Consider the following 21903-nt stretch of genomic DNA (forward strand, 5'->3'; position numbering starts at 1 on the left):
TATTTTCAATCAATCCATCTATCTATCTTTATTGATATTTTTATTTTCAAACAAAACTGGATTGGATTATACCCATTCCTAAATGTAACTCTTTTATTCTATACTTTTATTATTTTTTAAGTTAACCACAAATTAATTATCATACTATTAAAAAAATTAATAAATAAAAAATTAATTAACTATCAAATAATAATAAAGTGTCTACATTATTTTCAATAAATAAAAAAAGTATTTTTTTAATTTATATATAAGAGTTTGATATTGCGATCATAAAAAAATGGCTATTGCTTTTTTTTATCTCTAACAACAACTCTTTGCTATTTAGTATTTTATTATGCTGAAATATATAGATTGAAGAAATTATTTTAATTATTATAAAAAAAGTACTATAACTCTTTTCTTGAATACTTTTAATATTTTTTAAGTTAACCACAAATTAATTATCAAACTATAAAAAATTAATCAACAAATAATTAAATCAAATAAGCTAATAATAAAGTGTCTACATTATTTTTAATTAATAAAAAAGTGTTTTATTAATCTTTTTTTTATAGTTTGTTTTATTTGTCTACCTCTGCTATATTAAAAATCAAATATCATTTGCTTAATTTGATAATAATTTAATAAATAAAAAAATAACAAAAAAAAAAGTAAAAATCCCTAGTAAACACATAAAATAAATAAATAAAGTATTGACCAATTTAAAATGGTAGGAAATAACTTGACTAAGAAGAAGTAAGTACACTTGAAACCAAATATAATCTATAGAGTTTAAGATAGAAATAATACACCTCCTCATAGACTTTCATCAGATGAATTGAATAGACTTTTGATTTAATTGTGGAAGACAAATAGACTTAGAGCTTTTCATGATAATCTTAACATAAAGAAAAGAAATAGTTTATTATAACAATACTACAGAAGAATATCTCATGCTTATAGTTTACTCAGTGATGAGGAACGCGCTTATGCTTATTAGATGACTTTAAAGATAATGTCTGCATGGTTATATATAAAGACTGAATATATTTTAGCTTACACAGTGAGTTATGTAAGACATAAACTTGGCTATAGAAGATAGCTGCTAAAGAATGTTAGGGATCTCGCAGCTAATATAAAAGCAGCATGATATGAAAAAACTTCTTTGTATATAAACTTATATAATAAAACTATAACATAATATAATATATATTAAAAATTATTTATTTTAGTATTAAATTTCATGTACCATAAATCCTTTTATAATTTTAAAATAAATAAAATAAGACAAACATAATAATTATTTTTATTTATTTTAAGATGAAGTTTATTGTTGTAAGTTCATTTTGAAAAATTTACAAAAATTAAAATCTTTTTTAAATTTAAATATGACCAATCATTTTTATAACATTTAAATGCTGAATTATTTAAAGCATATTTACTTATTTATTTATTTATTTATTTTTTAATAAATTCTTTTTCTTTTTCAAAGATTTTTTTTGTTATTTTTATAATATTTACTTTAGATAAAATAAAAAAATTAATTTATTATTTTATTGAAAACCCTTTATTTGTTTAGATTTGTTATATTTTTATGTAGTTTTTAGTATTAAGAATATTAATTATTGTGTTTTAAATTATTGATTTGATAATATATTAGTTATTGTGTATTCTAGGGATAAGTGATTAAGAAAAATAATCAAACAATGGTTGAAATGTGTTAAAAAAGAAAATCTTTTATTTTTGCTAATTAATTTCAAAATAAATAAAAAATAAAAGCTTTTTTTTACTTATTAAAAATAATTATTGGGGATGTTTATAAATTAATTTATTAAAATAATGAATGATTTATTGAGTTTGTTTAAATGTCTTTTATTAAAATTAGAAATAGAATCTTTTAAAATATAAACAATCATTCATTAGAAATATTTATATTATTTTATAATATTGAAGTATTAATCAATTTTAAGTAAATCTATTTTTTTTTGGTTGATTAATTTGTAAATTAATTAATTAAATAAAGAAATTAATTTATTAATTAACCAGAAAATAAATATCTATCTTGAATAATATAAAATCTTGAGATCAATATAAATTTGAAATTAGTTAATTAATTAATTAATTCATTCATTTATTTGATTTTTAGTTATTCAGAGAGACAGTAAATTTATAAAATTAAAGGATGGCTGAACTACGTGATAATAATTTTGTTTTAGAGTTACTTAAAGGATTTAGTATTGATAAAGTTGATAAGGAAATATCACAAGAAATATGCAATTAAGTTGAAATTGAATTAAGATCTTTGATCGAAGTAGAAATTTTAAAATCTAATTTGTTGATAATTAGTTATTCAATCAATATTAATAAATGAATGATATCTTAAATTATTAATTTGAGATAAATCTTTATCAAGCAAATCATTTTAAAGCAGTTTTAAATCTATTTTATATTTAAAATGTGTAGGATTCCATTAAATTTATGAAACATTTTAAAAGAGATAAACTGACTACTTCTGATGTTGAATACGCTTTGAAAGATAGAAACTACTACGATGTAATTATTTCATTTAGCTAAAAAAAGCAACCTAGTTAATAAATATGATATATTTAATCTTGCTGAAAGATAATTTTGATTTTAAATTAATTAGAAAATATTTGGATATGATGTTTCTGAAAAGGTTTCGTTTAAGAAGCATGCTAATTATTGGATAAAATAAGATGAAGTAAATAATAAAATATCTATAAATCTATCTTTTTATATCGAATTGCACATTAAAAAGTGCGCAATTTAGTGTATTTTAAATATCCTTTAATATTAATAAAGGAAAGGGACTTATAGAGTTACCTAGAAGCTCAAGTAAAGAGCTTAAAAAGATAAGTAATGTAGCCAACTGTTACAGCTTGGTGGATGTCTATTGATGGTAAAATACCTCCTATCAACGAAAACAAATTCATTAGTAATTAATTAGCTAAAAAATATGAATGAATATCTCTATTTAAATATTTTAAATTTGTAGAAAATAAGGCTGCTATTTTAAAATATGATGAGCTTAAAAAAGAAGAATATTCTAAAAACTTTAATATCATCAAGGATAAACCAAGATCTCTATTAAGTGAAGAAATCAATAAGTTTTTTGTTGAAATAACAAAAGTCATAGCCGAAACTGAAGAGCAAATCGACAATCCTAAATTAAATCTTCCAGGTGCCCCTTTTAGAGAAACTCCCAAACTTAAAATTAGTAAACCAAATAAAAATTTTTCTTAACAAATTACTATATTGAAAATATTTTAAACATAAAAAAGTTTTGAATAACTTGAAGACAAACAGTGGTTTAACAAGTTTGCTTCCATTTTTGTTAAATTATTTGTATTAGGACTATGACTTAGAGAACAAAAATGGAGTTTCTAAAAAATACATTACATTAAAAATACTACATTCTATCATTTTAAATACTGGCATAAATATAGAATTCCATGTAAATTAATTAACATTCATTTTTTATTTATTTGGAGATTTTAAATAGTTAATTTTATGCTTATTAAAATTAGTTGCACATAATTATTAAAATCTTAATTCATTTCATAACTGCTTCAGTATTGAGTACAAACAAATGTGTGGACGAAATTCAGTTTAGAGAGCAAAGTGCACAAAATCTCTCATATCTAATAAACAGATTCACTTTTAAATACATAACTTTAAAGTAAAACATTTGTGACACACTTCTAGGTATTCTTAAAGAAACTCTCAATTAAAAAATTCTCAATTACTAAGTTTTACTGGGTATAGTTATGACATTCAGTCACTTTGAATCTAATATCATAAGGCAATTAATTTTACCAACAATAATGCAAATTTTCATGAATGAAGATTTCAGAAAAGATTTAAATTGCTTAGCTTCTATTAATTTACGCTCGTAACAAAGAAGCGAGTATATAAATTTATAAAACTAAAATAGTATGGAAATCGAGCAATAATCCAAACCAAATAATACTGAAGAAAATGATAAGGTAAAAAAGTAAAAAATCATTAAGGAAAATATATAAAAAGTTATTAAAAACAACAACGAAGCACACAGCCTCTTGAACGAGTTAAAGGTATTCATTTATTTATTTAAGAATTACTTTTTTTTTAATTAATGTATAATAATTTTATAAAGCTTCTGGTTTTAAAGGTTTTCAATGAATATTCATTTGCTACAAGCAAAACTGAGGCTCTTCTATTTTAAGAATTAGAAGAATAATTTATTACCGAGCTCAATCCTCTAGTAATTAGACTCATCTATAATAATATGCCAATATAATTAAAATACTTAGACGAAAGATAATATAATCCTTCCTATATGAATTTAATGCTTTGATTTTATATTTTTTGTATTATAAATTTAAGTTTAATTTAAATTTATTTATTTTATATAAAACCTTACATTTAAAAATGTCTATCTTTACTTCAATTTTTTTTAACAAATAAAATAAATATTATTTAAGAAAAATTTAATAGATATTGGCTTAAAGCAAACTATTTGATCTAGAACAGAAATTTTTTTATTTATTTTTGCTATCAAATTATTTAGTTAATTAATCTTGAAATTTTAAAAATAATTAGATATTAAAACTTTAATTATAAATCTAATTTAATTATTGTTAAAAATTAATAATTTTTTCAAAAGATAATTCTGTTTAACCTTTAAACAAACTCTATTTGAAAAACATTTATATGATTTAACTATGATTTATTAAATGTTGTATTTCTAGAAAATTATTTCCCCATTTTTACCAAAAATAATTGTTTATTTATTATATTTAGAGCTATTATATGCAAATAGTAATTATTATTTTAAAATCAAATTCATAAATCTATTGTAACTCTATATAATAAATTTAAATATTTACAAAGAAAATACTTTGGAATTCTATTATTACTAAATTACTTTTTACATTTTAAATCATATCAATTAATGATAAAGTAAAATTTTATTATTTATAAATACTATTTACATTTCTTATAATATAAAATGAAAAGATTACTTACATTTTGACAGATTAATAAAGATTTAAGTTAACTTTAAAATACTTTATTCATTATAATTAATTCAAGCTATTGTATATGCATATTTTTATATACTTTTATATTTAATAATTCAGTTGATCTTTAATCTAATTGATGTTAAGAATTTATACGTATAATTGCTTCTTCAAAGATTTAGATGCTTTTTTGCAGCTTATTTTATAGCTTCGTCAAACCTTTGAGATGTAATTTAAGTATTAAGTGTATAGAGAGGATTCATCAATTACTTTAATAGTTAAGAAATATTTTTATCTATTAAAAACAAAATAAAAGTTGATACTTTATTTAAATTCTCATAGGCCTCTAAAAAGAAGTTATTTACATTCTCCTCTTTGGTCTTTTCAGATATTAAGAGTAACAATTTTATGTCTTTTTTATCAAAATATTATTTATTTCAAAAATTTATTAAAAATGATTACTTGTTGCTGTCACAAAAGCATAAATATCTTAGTCATAGCACCTATCTACTTTCTTGAAAAACCTGCATGTTTAATAAGTATTAATTTTATCTTAAAATGAAAAATAAGAAATTCATACATATCTAATTCCTTTTAATTTGTAATTTGCAATTTCTCATCAATAACATCAAGCGATGAATGTATCGAAAAATATTATGTTATTACTAGAGATTGTGCTTCCTATTTTTCTAAAATTAATAAAAAATAATTCTTAGAGTGCTATTAAGTTTAACAATTTATACTATTCAAACTTGCTTCATATAAAGGAACATCACCTTATCCTACAATTACAAACATTCAATAACTCTATTCTTTATTCTAATTAATTATTAAAAATTGATTTTCTTTCTTATTTTTTATAATAAAATCAATTAATATTTATCTATCTATTTTCAAAACTCAATACTTTTAATAAAATCTAATTATTAATACAGCCAATAACAAGCAAACACAAAAGAAATTCTATAAATAAATAAATAAATTAATTAAAAAACAAAAAAATTTATTTAAATAATTCTTATAAAAATTCAAAAAATTATTAGTCTATCATTTTTCTTTTAAAATTTATGATTTATTTTTAATTTTATTGTAATTTTAATTTATGCTTGTTTATTTCATTTCATTTTATTTTTAAATTTATTTGTATTTCATATTTTATTTATTTATCTATTTTTAATTATTTATTTATTTTTTATTTATTATTATTTATTTTTAATTATTTATTTTTTGTTTTTTTTGGAGGCAAGAGCGTGGAATAATTCTTGAGTGCGGTGGAATCATGGTCCTATATTTTAAACAATACTAATTATATATTTTAAAAATGATCTATGTGCTTTATAGGTGCATTTAGCAGCTATTTTTTTAAAGCAATTTTGACAGTCCCACGATTCTTCCTTGAAAATATACAATTTTATTTAATTATCTCATAAATGGAATTAAATGTTTAATTCGAGCGAGATGCTGTAATTGTTTTGTTTTACAATTGGGATATTAAAAACTTGCTAGATCTTATAAAATCTTGAATTGTCTCCACACAAATCAAGAAAGATCTTATGAGATAGTCATTTTATTGTATATATGTTGGTTTAAGAATCTTATTGTTGTTTTACTTTTTGAATTTCTTCTTTCTATTTTTATTTTATTAAAAAATTATATTTTTTTGATTTTTCCCTCTAATAATTTGAATAAATTTGACAAATTAAAAATTTGAATAATTTCTTCTTTGGCTTTTTTAATTTATTAAAAACAAAACCAATTAATTTAAAAACTATGGGCAAGCATATTTCTAGATTTGCAAGAGGTGCAATTATGATTTTAAAATAAATGAATTATAGTCTGGGCGAGTCAAAAGATATCCTTCACGAAATTGGATTTGAATTAGATCGAATATAACTGAAATATGTACGTCTATATACATTAAGATCTTAAAATGCTATTAAGCATAAAATTTATTTAGAACAGAAAAGCAGAGGGGAATAGCTAGAAGAAGAATCTAAAAAGAAAATAATTGAGATGTTTTCATAAAATAATGCTATGTCTGTTAAAAAAGCAGCAGATATGCTCAAAATAGAAGCAAAGTACATAACAGCCTACTTGAAGAGCTAAAACATTTAAATTAAAAATAAAATAGTAAAATCATTTTAATTTTAAATAACAAATAAATCTTCTATTAAAAAAATTTTTTTAATTTAAGAAAGTCGTCAATGATCAATTAGAATAAAAATATCTGCTTGAAAACTTAAAAGATAACATTCTAGAAATTCTTGATTAAGATCCTGAGTGGTAAAATAATTTATTAAATATATTTTTTGTAAAGTAATATTTTTATTAAATAAAGGAAAACTTGTGTGTTAAGAATTTTATTTCCAAAGATAAAATTTGGCTAAATTAGACAATTTGAGAGGTATTTTTTATCTTTAACATCTGAAGTCAGGTATTCAAGTATTAAATTCATTTAATACTATGAAGGTGAAAGGTTTTTTGGGAGAGGCTCATTCATTTATATACATACTATTTATGATCCACTAATTTACATAAATTTAACATATCTTGAAAAGTTTTTGTCAAATGATATTCCAAATAAATTTTTTAGCTCCAATCCAGTTATTGATGTTTGTAAATTAAAAGTATTTGATTCCTAATTTCTCATAAATATGCAGGATTAAGCATTCTAAGACTAAGATTGTATTAATTTAGAACAATAATAAGAAAGTTTTAATACAGATGATTATTTTTAAGCTGATGATAATATTCAAAATTATTATCAATCTATTTGATAAGAAACTAAAAGTTTTTCTTATAATAAAATATTAAATTAATATTATTTAAATTATTTAATTCAAAATAAAATATATATCTATTGTAAGTTAAAAAATTAATTATTGAAATAAACAAAAGTATTGATTTAATTTTAAATTTTGGTCATTTTTAAATTACTATAACGCTGGTAAATTCATGTGTCATATATTTTTTTGTCAATTTTATTGATTTAATGATTCATAATTTATAAAATTGATCAAATAAGAATTTTAAATATTTGTGAATTATTTTGATTATTTTTATAATCAGAACTATTAAGTTTGCTATTGTTTGACTCAAATTTAAATTATAAAATTTGAATTTCAACTTAGTTTTCTTATTTAAATAAAGTTTTTCTGACTTTAAAAATAGTTTAATTAAAATTAAAGATTGATAGAAATTTTTTAATTTTGGAATAAAATAAAAATTATTTTTATAATTCTTAAATTTATATATTGACTTTTCCCTTTTTAATTTCTTTTTAAGAAACTCTAGTTTGATTTTAAAAACTTTCTATTTAATTTTCTTTTATATTAAATCTATCTTAATAATCTTATTGAAAAGGGTGATTTAGTTTACTATGACTGAGCAAAAAATTTAACTAATTGTATAAAGAGAAAAATCAATAAAAAAAAAATATTTTTATTAGTCAAAACTTAATTATAAAAAAAATTAATAATTATAAAGGCTAATTTGGCTGTAAAATTTTGAGAGATTAAAAGTTCTGAACTGTAAATTTTTAATTTAAAACTTTAAAACTTTATTTTAAACTGAAAGTGATTTTAGCAATTAAAAAAATAATGAAAATAAATAAAAACTATGATTTTTTAAAAATCTGTAATCTATTGAATTAATTAAAATTATAACAATCAAATATGAAAAGAACTCAGTAAAAAATTTTGAATTCAGCAATTTTCTAATAAAAATATTATTTAATTAATGTTTTAAATACAATAAAGCAAAACTTTAAAACCCACTCTTTAAATTGATTTTAGTGTAAAAAGAAACAAAACAATTAAAATAGGAATAAATATAGATAGATAGATTATATTAATTGGTATTATCAACAAAATTTTCAAACTTTTAATAGTGAAACGCAATATTTAACATACACTCAGTATATATTTATTTAAATTGGAAAAATGGATCAAGTAACTTTAAATATAATTAAAATGTATATAACATGTCTTCGTTTAATTTAATTTGACGATAACAATTTATAAAATATAAGGTAAAAGAAACATAAACCACTTACTTGTTCGTTTATTCAATCAACCAACCTTGTTTGTTTACTATTTATTAGTCTACAGATGTCATTTTAGAGTTGGCTTAATACTGTTTTAGATCTGTTTATTTATTTCATAATCAACTATTTTTTGGCTGTTTTCATCTCAAACAACAATTGTGTTAGTTTAAGGTGAGACATTCGATGTAATAGATGAAATGCAAGAATTTTTGCTTTCAATCATAGACTAATTGTCCAATTCTTTTAATAAATCATTAATATCGATATTGTTTTCATGGAAATCAATTGTTTCATCTATTTTTTTAATCCTATTTTGCTCGTAATTAATTCTGCACTGTTTATTTAAAGGGTTGTTTTCAAAGGAAGTGTATTTTAGTGCTCTGTCCTTCATCCTTTACCACTCAAGAGCATTTAGAATATCAACTTACTGTCTCTGCAACTTGTAATCACTAGCACTCAAATAAGAATCTCCTTCACTATTATTGATTGATTTATTGTTTGAATTGCTTTATTTATTTATAAAATATAATATAAACTATTTTTGCTGTTTGTTACTCTTAAAAAGGTGGTTAATATTAAAATATTCTATATTAAAATTTAAGTAAGATGAATTTTTGTTAGAAACTAAAAAAATGATGGCTTTTAGGACTATTTTGAAAATGATGAATTTCATTGTTTTTAAGTAAACATTCTTTGAGATATCAAGAAATCTGAATCAAAATAGAAAATTTGTTTAGGCTAAATGAATGGAATACCTCAAGTTATAGCTATTGTAAAATTATTCGTCTTCTTCAATTTGCTTCTTTTTCTTTTCGTAATGAGATTTAGTTTGGAAAGCTTATTGCAAATCAAGATTGCGAAGGAAAGGGAAATCCTACTTATTGTTGGCAAGTGTCATAAAAATTACAAAAAAGACCATTATAGTAGCCAATATGGCTATGTAAATGTCTTTTTAACCTCCAAGATGGATTGTGAGCTTTGAATAGTAATTCATGTATACAGATTTAAGGATACCTACTTGTTTTTGTACAAGAGCGAAGACTCCCATTTTTTCTTACTTATCGACTAATTTTTGTTCTTCTTTTCTTACATTTTTTTACTGAGAGAATATTTCTTATTCCCTTTTTTGATCTTCTATGATACTATTATTGCTTATTTCATTACTATTCAATTCAATTTGGTTGATATCACTATTTGATACCACAGCTTATTCAGCATTTTTTTATGTTTATTTCTATTTAGTTCTTTACTTGGCACTTACGCATAAACCTACTTAGCTAATTACAGCCAATAGTAGGCACAGGATCAATATACGACGTGAAATAGATAGTCCACCACCTCGTATTTTCATATTTTTTAATCTTCTCTTATTTAATAATGAGAGTTCGATTATTTTCAATTATCTTCTTAATTAAATTGATTTTTAAAACGCTATTCAATCCGTAAAAACAAATTTTGTTTTTTAAGTAAATTTTGCTAGTCTCACAGATGAAAAACATACAAATTAATATGATTACTAAGTATATTCTATCCTATTACTAACATACATAATTAATAACCAAAAACGAATTTCAAACCATGCTATTTTACATATATACTTAATCTATATATCTGTTTTTGTATAATTATCACATGTGACAGATAAACTTGAATATTAAGTTTTGTAATCCCTCATTATTCAAATTTATTCGTTGACATACTTAAAATAGTATTTCAAGCTTAAAAATAATTAAGTATTAAATTAACTTATTATTTTTATGGATGCTAATTATTATTTTTCTTTTTGGATGGATCACCAAAAATAAGCTCAAAAGCTTTTGAATTAAAATATTTAAAGCTTAAATAAAAAATTAAATAAATTTCGTTGCCTTTTTAGAATACTTAAAATACAAATCTTGTTTTACAAAATAAACAGAGTAAAAAACAAAAAAATATTTTATTTAAATGTTTTTAATTAACAATACTTATACTTATTCAAGTTTTTCTTATTTAATGCAAAACGTTTTTAGCGTTTCATTTGAAATTGTTATAGATTGAATTTATAAATTCAAGTTTGCACTTAGAATTATTTCTTGAAGCAAAGATTTAGAGTTTTATTTTAAAAAGTAAATTTTGGGTTTTTTTGTTAAAAATAAAAAATTCTTAATTAGAAAATTAATATTTTGCCAGGCTCGCTCACTCATTTGACTATAGAAAATACACTTTGGTATAAATTGCTTATAAATTTTGAAATATTAATTTCCTCTTCTTTGTTACTAAATTCTCTATAATAATACAATAAAAATTTTTAAAAATGAGATATCAATCTATCAGAAAAATATTCTTCTTACATGTTATTAATTGTTATATTTTTGTTATTCAAGATGAGTTTCTCAACTGCTGACTGGATTTATGCGTTTTTCATTAACTTGCCTTATATTTCTTGACTTTAATTAATATAAAATACATTTATGATGAATAATTTAACATAATTTAATTCATTAATTTACTTTAGATTTATTTAAAGTGTATAAAGAGAAATAGTACTTAATGCCCAATTTAAGATTTCAAGCACTCCTTTTGGACTGATGTCATTTTTTCTATTTAAAATTTTAATTATTAAAGCAACTTTTTTTCAATAAGCGAATTTACTTTAAATTTATGACAAAATTGTTAAGTTTATTAAAGTTTTGTAAATATTCTATCATAGTTAAAATACAGTCATCACTAACTAATGACTGTTCTAGTTTAACATTCAACTCTTCTATATAGTCTAATTTTTGAAGTCCTTTCATCAAAATGCTCATGTTTTGTATGCTAAAATCGCACCCGCTATTTTTAAAAGGACATTTTGATTCATTAATCTAACTAACTAACAATTAATTTAATTACCTGAAATCTATTTTCAGCACTTTTAATTTCTTGAAATCAATAATAATCTCAGCAAAGCTATTAATTGCATCTGCTATATCTTAATACTTCTATAGTTTATCATAGAATGAGAGGTCAAGATACTCTAACTATTTATATTTGGAAATACCAGTGAAGTAGCTCTTAAGGCTTTCTGTTGAGTTGAATTAAATTTAAGCCTTTAAGCTTCTTAGTTATTCTGGGTAGCAACTAGAAAGGTAATCTGCTTCTTACATATCAATTGCTTATTATCCAAGCTGGATATCAATAGATTCCAATTTTTCTAACGCAATTATTTAATTTCCAAAAGTATTACAAAACACAATCGGATCATACGTATTATCCCTATTAATTAATATATATTTGTATTTCAGTTAAAAAATAAAAATATTAAATTATTTTTTTACTCAATACTCAATTAAAGAAATTTAAGGTTAGCGTTACATTTTATTTTATCGAAAAATTCATTTAAATTCTCTACATTCAAATTATTGTTAGAAATATTTAAGTTGAGATTCTCCAAATTTTTTTACTATTTTAAATTATTTTTTAGGTCAATCATTAGATTGTTTTTCACCCTAGTTCCCCTAATATTAATAATGAATGAATGAATTTATAAATCAATGAATTTTAATATTGAAAATCTACTTCAAATTCAAATGAATCTTTGTAAAATTCTGATTTTCAAAAACCTACTTAAAAGTCTTTTTAAGCACATTATCCGTTTCGATACAATTTCTTTTATTGAAAAACAAAAAAAGTTTAAAATTAGAAAGAAAAAGTAGAAATTATACTCTAGATTTAATTCAACCTGCTGAACGTTTTAAAGGAGAGTTAAGTAACCAACCAAATACACATTTTAATTGATTTCATGTTGGATGGAATTTCTTATTTTTTTTAAATTAAAATTATTGATGAAGACATATCCTAAAAATAAATAAATTTAAGTTTTTACCCTAAGTTTAAAGCTATAGATTTAATACTTGTTTGAGAGGGTGTGAAAAGACCAACAGGATTTTTCAGTTATTTTGAAACAAATGCTTCTCTTTAAAATTTTAACAAATAATTTTATTAAAAATAAAACTTATTAGAATTAATTTTACTTAAGATTAATGTTTAAAATCTCAGCTACATTCAGATAAGTAAAAATAGATTTAACTATCTCAAGGGCAGAGTTTGTAATTACGTTATCAGATAGGTCTAATTCAAGCTCTTTTAGAAGACTTACTTTTTAAAATACTAATGAGATAATATTTATTCCATCATCATTAATATAGTTTTTGCTAATTTTCAATTGTTTAAAAACTTATTAGATTTTATTATATAAAATGTGATAATTTACCTTAAGTTTAGTCTCAGTACTTACACCTTTCTAATTTTCTCTAAACATGAGCAGAGATTATTCAAAGAACTTTGAGGAAACCAACAATTACTAATTAAAATGTTTCTTAAAAAAGTAAAATTAACTTTACAACAATTTACTTTAACTACAAGTTTAACTCTTTAATATAAACAAAATTCTAAATTGAACTAAATAATTAATTAAAAGCATTTGAATCATTTAATTTATTTCTCCCTAAGTTTAAAGAAAATGTGTGCAGATCTTAGTTTATATTCAGTAGCATTTAAGACAATTCATTCAAAGCTTGGCTCTAAATGCAATTCGACCTAAATAAAAAGTTATCATTTATTTTATAAACAAAAGAATATTAGAAATTACTCAAAATAGAGGTTAAGAATTGAAATATTCTTCAAGTTTGATATACTTTAAAATATTTGTACACATCCTTGAGTTTATATATTATTTTTATTGAGATTAATTTCTAAACTATTTAATTTTTTCTTGTTCTTCAAACAGTCAGCCAAGATTTGTATCTGTTTTGAATCAATAATGTTTTATCTATTTTAAATAACAAATTTATAATTCAAAATTTAAAATAAAAACTTATTCAAAATTTAGAATAAAAACTTATTATCAAAATTTAAAATAAAAATTATTTACTAAAGATCAATCTTCAATTCAAGAAGCTTGTTCTTATTTTAAAGAGCTTAAGCTAAGCAATTCAAACCTTTGCCAGTCATATTATTCATTTTAAGATTAAGGACTAAAACTTTTAATTTTTAAGAATCATTTATAAAACCAGAGCAGTATTCTACACCTTCATCGCAAATTTAATTGTTTCTAAAAAATAAAAAAACATATTTAATGAAAATAAAGACAAATATTTATATTAAAAATAGCATCTTTAAGATGCTGAGTTAATTTTTCTAAAAAAAATATTAAATTTAATTAAAATAGTAAAAATTTGTATACCCTATATCCAACTCCAAGTGAACTAGTTATGTATATTACTTCATATGAGTAAATAAAATATTGCTTCCATCAGCTTAAATACAGTTGTTTTATACCTGCAAATTAAGATGCTGGATTTGTTAGATGTTTTGAAGTTCTTTGCAAAGTATTATAATATGATTCTTTGAAATTTATAAGCCACTTTTATTAGCAATTTATTTTGGTTAATTAATTATGATTAAATTTAATTTTAAAATATCAAATGAAAATTGTACTTTGATAAAACTTAGAGGAAATATGAGTTAGAATATTTTTCTTTGTTTTGTACTAGCTAAGCTAGGTCTATTTTTTCTTCATCGATCTGTATTTAGGAATTAGACAAATCTCTAAAAATGTATCCTTCTTTTTCGCTTATTAGATGCTAATCTTTAAAATAGATGTTGAGGGATTAAAAGTCCAACAAAGATTAAGATATGGTAGAGAAAGATAAGTAGTTAAATTCCTATTGACTAATTAATATAATTTAATTTATTTAAAATATATTTTTTTCAAAATGTGTGTTTGTTACTCAGCTATTATTTTAATTGATGTGCTCTATGGAAGGGACTTAAAATGCTTAATCAATAACTTAATCTAGTCTACGTTTTCCATTTTACCACTAATTTATTTTTTTATAGGTTAAAATCAGAGAATTATAAGAAAATTTACCTCCATGTAAGTGCTACTAGTTTTAGCTTACTTTTTTGTATGAATGACTTTAGAGATAAAAGTTTCAGGGAATGTTTGTCAACTTGGATGGTGTGGTTAGCTAAATCCTCTTCAAAAGTGAATAATTTTTGCTTGTAAGATTGGCCTGCCTAGCCTACTCCCTTGATAAAATCTATTTCTCCGCTTTTAACTTTATTCCAAATATAAACTCTTTGCTTTTACTTTTAGTCTTTGCCTCTAGGAATAATGATAAATCTTAAAAGTTTTTCATTACGATCAATTGCATCTTTGAATTAGATGGTATGCTTATTAATTGGCTTAAGCTTTTCATATTAAAATACATACAAATCACTGTTTAGAGGAAATGGTATTGATTTAGCTATAGCTTCTTTCATATTAGATGTTAATATATTCTTGTTATATATAATCTGCATAAAAAGTGTTTTTCTCTAGTTAACTGGACATTATTATATTGATTGTTTTATGTCTGATGAGATTATATTGACAAAATTAATTTGATCAAACTCAATAGATTCATCGATTTCAATATCATATTTTTATTTTTTCTCCTCTTCATTTTGATGCTGAGTTAGCTTTAATTCCATGTTAATTTTACCCTTTTTTACGAATAAATTCAAGTAGATATCACTTTTGTGAATAATCTCTGAGCATACTAAGAGAGGCTTGAAGTTGCACTTTTGCAGTTTATATTTTATGTACATTCCTGACTTAATATCGATTTCAAAGTCATAGCGTTTATCGTCTTCAAAATCATCATCTTCAAATTAAATTTCCTCTATTCCACTAAGATTTTCTTACATTTTCCAAATCGAATGAGGACTACCATTTTAATTATTAGGACTAGCTCCAACAAATGGACTCTAGGTGTCATTTCTCCTACTGCTTTGAAACCACAAGCTTTCTTCATTTCTTAGGGTGTGATGTATATCTCCATCGCCTTTTACATTTAAGCTGTTTTAAGATGCTTAAATAAACTAAGTAGTCTTCAACAAATCTTATCCATAAACAGATTTTCTTTATGGAATGTTCAAGTTAGGGCCAAGAGATGATGGCATTGAGTTTTTTCTAACCTAAATAAGAGGAGCTACTATGTTGTTAGAAGCTTCCTAAAGGCTAACTACCGCTTAATCTTTTTGATTTTAAATGTATTCTTATTAATTAATAGAAAAAAGCAAATCTACTCCATCTTAAATTTTTGAATGAGAAGCTATCGATCTTTGTTTATTTTTAGAATGAATTAATGAATTAATTTATTTATATTGAATGAATAAAATATTTTTGGAAAGGAAAAAAAAACAAAACAATAAAATCGAAGTAAAATTAAACAATTTTTAAGAAAAAAATAACAATAAAATAATTATTTATTTATTAATTAATTTTACGGAATCCTGATTTCTAATTTTTATTCATCAAATTCTTTTTCTCTATTTAAGTCTTCTCTTTCAATTTTACGACTAAAATTATTTTATTTAAATAATTATTAATTCTATTAATTGAAATACAAATTTATGAATTACCTAATACTGAGTTTTCTCTTTTTTTTCTCTATCTCTCGATAATTTCTTCCATCAATGTACTCAATATCATATTCGAAGTCACATTTAATGTATAGTACTTCTAAATTCTTAAGCTATGGAATTACTTTTTGTAATTATTTAAATGAGTTGATGCATTTTTTATCTAAAATAAATCTAAAATCTAAAGTAAGTCTTCTTAGTTTGTGCATCTATAAGAAGCTCAGTCCTATTTAAATAACATCTTTTGCTAAGGGGTACTCATGCTTTTAAAAATAAATAAACAAATCTTCTACTATATGAAGATTTCTAACCTTTTACAAATTTTTAGATAACTAAAGGGTATCAACTACTAGCTATTTGTTAATAGCAAACTTTTTATCCTTATCGTAATATTATGAAAGATAAGTGATCTACCTAAAAAATCTATCAATTATGACATATATAATTCCTATGGTCCTCACAATTGAAATAGAACTAAGTAATATGCTTATTATATTAAACCAATCCCACTCATCATTCATATTATTATTTATCAGCTAGATTATTAGCTAAGGAGCGCTCTCTAGGAAAGCTTAAACCAAGAAACAAATGTTTTATTCAAAAATTTGATTATCATCATAGAAAAAAGTGTCAACAAATGAAGGCTGCAAATTCATCCAAAGTCTCAGCTTCTATTCTTGCAGTTTAGACTCTTTCAAATAATTATTCTTCATAATTTCTTTGTTAAAAATAATTTGGAATTTAGTATATAAAATATAAGGAAGAATAAATCCTAAGATGTTAAGTTGGTTCAGAGCCATAGACCAAAGGCTACACTTGATACTTTAAAGTAAGTTCATTTTCATAGAAGATTTTCTTTTGGTTAAGAAGGTCAAAGTTAAAAGAGATTAAGCAATAGGCGAAATGATTAAAAATGCTAGCTGCACATTTTTAATAAACTAGCTTTCAAAATGTCTTGTGCGATAATATACTATATCTGTTATAATATCGAGCAACCCCTGCATCATAAAAAAGAAAGCTATAGTGATGTGTAAAAATTCCCTTAAGCTCCTTCCTGCTACCTAAATCTTTAGCCAATTCATAATGAATAAAAAGTATTAACTAACTAACAAGGCTATTATTATATTATCTATTGTTACTGAGTATTTAATCTATTTAAAATTTTAAGCAAAAATTGTTAATATGTTTTACACTAACAAGCTATTTGATTCGAGCTCTTTTTTTCACTTTAAATTATCATAAATAATAATAATATCAAATTAGTTCTAACAAAGATATCAATATTGATATTTTATTCTTTTTCAATAATTAAAATTCAAACTTAGATTTTGAATCGATTTCTTTTGAAATAGTCGAATTGAAATAAAAATTCTACTAATCTACTTGCTTGCTTGAATGAATATATAAACAAATCAATGTATGTGTAACATTTCTCGAATTGCCAAAAATGTATTTTTTAAATTAGTAAATATTTTGACACAAAAATTCAACTTCACGCATTATATTATTTACTACTAATTATAAAATTACTTTTTACAATGTATAAATCTATTTTTTTGAAGTGAATCACCTCTCTACATATAAACAGATTTTGATTAATCAATTTTACGTTTTAAATTTTATAAAAATTTTAAAATTAATTTTTTAAAACATTTTTTATCTGATGAATCTGCTTTAATTTAAGCACAATGATTTGATTATCTATTTTATTTTTAAATATTCTTATGAAATTTAATATAGAAAAAATGTAAAAAGTTAGTAATTCATTTTCTATTTGAACATAACTTCTAATTTTGTTAAAATTACAATAATAAAAGAAATTATAAAAAAAAATAGCATCAGCTATGTAAATTTTATTTTTCATTTAATTTTAATTTGTAGGCACTTTATTTTAAATATTCACATATTTAATCTTTTAAATTATATCAAGCAGTTACTAAATTAAATTTACTCATAAAAACTAAATTAAATATAAAAAATCAATTAGTAATATTTCTTTAAAATTAATAAGGATTGTAGAATTTTATATGTCTAACAACTTTTAATATTATGATTAATTAACTAAAAATTAAAAAGTAATGTTGTTTTTTATTAAATAAATTACATAAATTAAAGTTAATTTTCAATCACTGTTATTATAAATAATAAATTTTAAAATATATATTACTTTATTATTTATTTATTTATAATTTTCTTTTAAATGCATAAGTTAATTAGGCTATTACTTTATAAAATAAATTTTAATAAATTTTATTATTTCCCTTTAATTAATGTATTATAATTACTAAAAATGAAAAATTTAATTTAGAATAAACATCTTAATTGTACATTCTTTTAATCAAAAAAATACACAAATATTGTTTAAAACTTTCTACAAACTCTGCTTTAACTAAATCTTTGTTTTCAGAGATAGAAAAATCAAAAAATGAATCATCAGATTATCAGATTAAATTATTTTTAATTTTTAAAAATTTCTAATGCAAAGTATGGGGTATTAATTGTTTTATAAAAATTAAAACTCAACTTCCTTAATTGGTATTCACAATTTTTATTTCAATAATTTTTGAAAAATTTTTTCTTTTCTTTATTTTATTATTTATTTTAATTACAAGACAATAAAATATATTAATATTTCTATAAATACTTTGAAAATTGTTAAAAAATTATAGAAAAATGTAACTGATAATGCAAATTTAATATTGATTTCTTCTTTTTATATTAAAAAATTTTTTATTAAGAATTAATTAAAATAATTATTAAATTATTTTAGTTGTTGGTCTTTTTGAATAAAAGAAAGTTAAAAATAAAAATTTTATTGAAAACTCAGCAATTTAATATATTGATAGAATGTTAGTTATTATCAGATATGATAATTTGTTGGATTTATTGGCTTATATAGCTGCTAATAATTTTTTAGCTGCAACTAAGGATTTTTTAAAAAGATAAAATATTTGCTTGTTTTTTGACAATTTTACTATTTTTATAAAGATTTCTTTTTTTTCTGAATTGAACAACTAATAACATTTTATCAAATTTCTTAAATGAATTTTAATTTTAGCAAATTTTTAGCCTATAAAAAAGTTTGTGGTATTTTTTATCTACTTAGAATTTAAAAAATTTGTTGGTCATTTGTTAGTATTCATCTCATTTTTCATTTAAATAAATAAAAAAATACAAAATCAATTAATTTATATTTAATAGACAATTTTTATTATCTAAAATATCATAAAACACATGTTAACTGCTCGACCAAATCTGATCCTCCTATTTCCATAGCTTTATTGATGATATCACCAACTCTTTATTTTTATTTAACTATTTCTTATTCAAACTATTATTATTAACTTTTAAGAGTTTAAAGCTACATAGATTTATTTTCTAAATCTAAATCAATTTTGGCCCACTATGCCTAATTTAATTAATTATAAATTTGATATAAAAATATATTAAGGCAAATTAAAAAAAATATTTTCAGATAAAACTTAAAAAATTAATTCATTTTGTTAGGTAATTTAAAGCTGTAAAATTTAAATGTTTGATCTTGAAAAAAATAATTACTTTTTGTATAGAAAAGGTTTGTTCAAGTTGAGAGTACTTTGTTTAAAGATGTTTATAAGCCTTTTCTAATTCAGTTCCAGATTTTTGGTTTTCTTCTTACTTTTTTTATATTTATTGCATCAACTTGTTGTTTTCTTGTTACTTTTCTTCCAAGACAGCTTTAAATTTATCTTTTATTTAATCAGCTGCTTCATTTCTTTTGACAATTTCTTGTTTAGCTTAATCTAATATTTATTGCTTCTCACTCTCCAGTGTTTGCTTTAAAATAGTTAATTCCTTAATTTTTTTCTAAAATCCTTAGCTGTTTGTTTCTTCTTGCTTCAATTTTTATTTTAGTTATTAATTCTCTGTTTAAAGCAATTTAATCTAATCTAAATTTTTATTATTGTTTTATTCTTGCTTTTTTATTTGCTCATTTATTTACTCCATTTTCTGTTTATAGCTTATAATCTCTCCTTTCTACTTTTTCAAATCTTCTTATAAAAGTTAATTAGATTACTACTTTTGCTGCAGTTATTTCTTGAGATCTTCAAATTCTGCTACCATTTCATCATATTAGTTCTCAATAATCTTTATCTTTTAATCATAATTTTTTTTTATTTCTAAAACTTCCTATTGACTTTCCTATAGCTATTATAGAAGCTATTATTAAGTATTTGTTTTTGATGCCTATTCTAGTTATTTTTTTAATAATTCAAGTTGGATTTAACACTGCTTTTAGTTTTCTAATGCCTAAGCAAGTTATTTTTATTGTTTTTCTGACTCCGATTTCATCATGCCTCTTTAATTTAATTGAATAAGCAAAAAATAAATAACCTTATAATATAAATTCTACATTATTTTTGGCTAATCTTAGAGATATAAAATTAAAGCTGCATTTTTATCAGGACATTTTTCCAAAATATAAATATCTGTTGCATAAAATTATTTAATAAATTTAATATAACTTGATTTAAGAATTACCATTTGATGGAATCTATGAGATATCTGGAATTTCTACATTTCCTGCATTTTTGCTAACATTATTCACTATTATATTTACCTTAATGTTCAACTAATTTTTACAATAATTTTTAAATATTTCACATATTTTTGTATATTTAATTTTTAACTTTCGCTGATAAGTTATAGAGTGGAATTTCTTAATCTACTTTAAAAGTATTTGTCTAAATATCTTTTTAAGATTCTACAAAAAAGCTGAATCTATTCTCATCTATTTTATTGATACAATAATTCTGTAATTTTTTTAAAAATGTGCTTTTATGAATCCAAAATACCTATTTCTACTACTATTTTAATTTTGCAATCAAATCCTATCGCTAACCTTAGCTTCTCTATCTACAATATTTTTTTCATAACCATTAATACTCTCAATAAAGTCAAAAATCAACTTTAAATTAGATAGTATTTGCTAATTTACTTACTTACTTGACCTTTATTTTGTAAAGTTAATTCTTTCCAAAAATAATACTTTGAAAAATAGTGCAATCAATTTATTGATGCTTGATTAATGTAAAAAGTAAAGTATTTACAATTTACTTAATATTAAAATAAAAATTTATTTCAAATATTTAAGGAGCAACATACATATAACAAGTATTCGAACAATCATAAAATCATTTATTTCAGTGAGTCCATAATTATAATAATATTTGAGCATGAAAACACAAATCTAATTATATCTTAGGTAAAATAGATATAATATAATATGTATATATATACAGTGCTCCTTACTTTATTGTTTTGTCGAAATATAAATAAAAAAAATCAGGTGAAATGTAGAAGATTTCAATTTGGGTGTTATGGATTTAAGATTATTGATGATTTGCTTTATTTCTAATAAATTCGAAATCAATAATCTATTAAATAGTT

General features: G+C 21.5%; 7 protein-coding genes across 7 annotated transcripts; 3 read left to right on the plus strand and 4 right to left on the minus strand. All coding sequences in view use genetic code 6, as the record gives it.

Annotated features, from left to right (window-relative positions):
* Positions 1-706: 706 nt before the first annotated feature.
* TTHERM_00787350 (hypothetical protein) lies at positions 707-1129 on the plus strand (the record flags this gene model as incomplete). Its single annotated transcript, XM_001022174.1, has 1 exon — positions 707-1129. One exon carries the CDS (start codon positions 707-709, stop codon positions 1127-1129), a length of 423 nt encoding a protein of 140 aa, XP_001022174.1.
* Positions 1130-2161: 1032 nt separating this feature from the next.
* On the plus strand, positions 2162-4336 carry TTHERM_00787360 (TATA box-binding protein associated factor; the record flags this gene model as incomplete). Its single annotated transcript, XM_001022175.1, has 8 exons — positions 2162-2290; positions 2443-2532; positions 2627-2701; positions 2803-2935; positions 2996-3217; positions 3282-3454; positions 3528-4073; positions 4136-4336. The coding sequence occupies 8 exons, from the start codon at positions 2162-2164 to the stop codon at positions 4334-4336; spliced, it is 1569 nt and encodes a 522-aa protein (XP_001022175.1).
* An 834-nt stretch (positions 4337-5170) lies between these two features.
* Positions 5171-5798, minus strand: TTHERM_00787370 (amine-terminal motif sedlin; the record flags this gene model as incomplete). The annotated part of the gene is made up of 5 exons (XM_001022176.3): positions 5171-5269; positions 5324-5412; positions 5463-5524; positions 5581-5689; positions 5744-5798. 5 exons carry the CDS (start codon positions 5796-5798, stop codon positions 5171-5173), a joined length of 414 nt encoding a protein of 137 aa, XP_001022176.2.
* Positions 5799-7013: 1215 nt separating this feature from the next.
* Positions 7014-7777, plus strand: TTHERM_00787380 (hypothetical protein; the record flags this gene model as incomplete). Its single annotated transcript, XM_001022177.4, has 3 exons — positions 7014-7130; positions 7195-7283; positions 7339-7777. 3 exons carry the CDS (start codon positions 7014-7016, stop codon positions 7775-7777), a joined length of 645 nt encoding a protein of 214 aa, XP_001022177.3.
* Positions 7778-9190: 1413 nt separating this feature from the next.
* On the minus strand, positions 9191-10396 carry TTHERM_00787390 (transmembrane protein, putative; the record flags this gene model as incomplete). Its single annotated transcript, XM_001022178.3, has 2 exons — positions 9191-9551; positions 9801-10396. The coding sequence occupies 2 exons, from the start codon at positions 10394-10396 to the stop codon at positions 9191-9193; spliced, it is 957 nt and encodes a 318-aa protein (XP_001022178.1).
* Positions 10397-11224: 828 nt separating this feature from the next.
* Positions 11225-17186, minus strand: TTHERM_00787400 (XK-like protein; the record flags this gene model as incomplete). Its single annotated transcript, XM_001022179.2, has 20 exons — positions 11225-11309; positions 11376-11471; positions 11535-11624; positions 11677-11856; positions 11917-12279; positions 12342-12521; positions 12583-12672; positions 12729-12821; positions 12890-12979; positions 13038-13217; positions 13277-13366; positions 13417-13602; positions 13655-13834; positions 13937-14116; positions 14249-14428; positions 14503-14736; positions 14796-14885; positions 14936-16171; positions 16339-16410; positions 16474-17186. 20 exons carry the CDS (start codon positions 17184-17186, stop codon positions 11225-11227), a joined length of 4608 nt encoding a protein of 1535 aa, XP_001022179.2.
* A 2510-nt stretch (positions 17187-19696) lies between these two features.
* TTHERM_00787410 (hypothetical protein) lies at positions 19697-21393 on the minus strand (the record flags this gene model as incomplete). The annotated part of the gene is made up of 6 exons (XM_001022180.2): positions 19697-19882; positions 20032-20812; positions 20867-20942; positions 20995-21085; positions 21144-21244; positions 21309-21393. The coding sequence occupies 6 exons, from the start codon at positions 21391-21393 to the stop codon at positions 19697-19699; spliced, it is 1320 nt and encodes a 439-aa protein (XP_001022180.2).
* Positions 21394-21903: the final 510 nt, after the last annotated feature.

This window comes from Tetrahymena thermophila (genome assembly GCF_000189635.1).
Source record: "Tetrahymena thermophila SB210 genomic scaffold scf_8254491, whole genome shotgun sequence".
NCBI classification, from domain to species: domain Eukaryota; phylum Ciliophora; class Oligohymenophorea; order Hymenostomatida; family Tetrahymenidae; genus Tetrahymena; species Tetrahymena thermophila.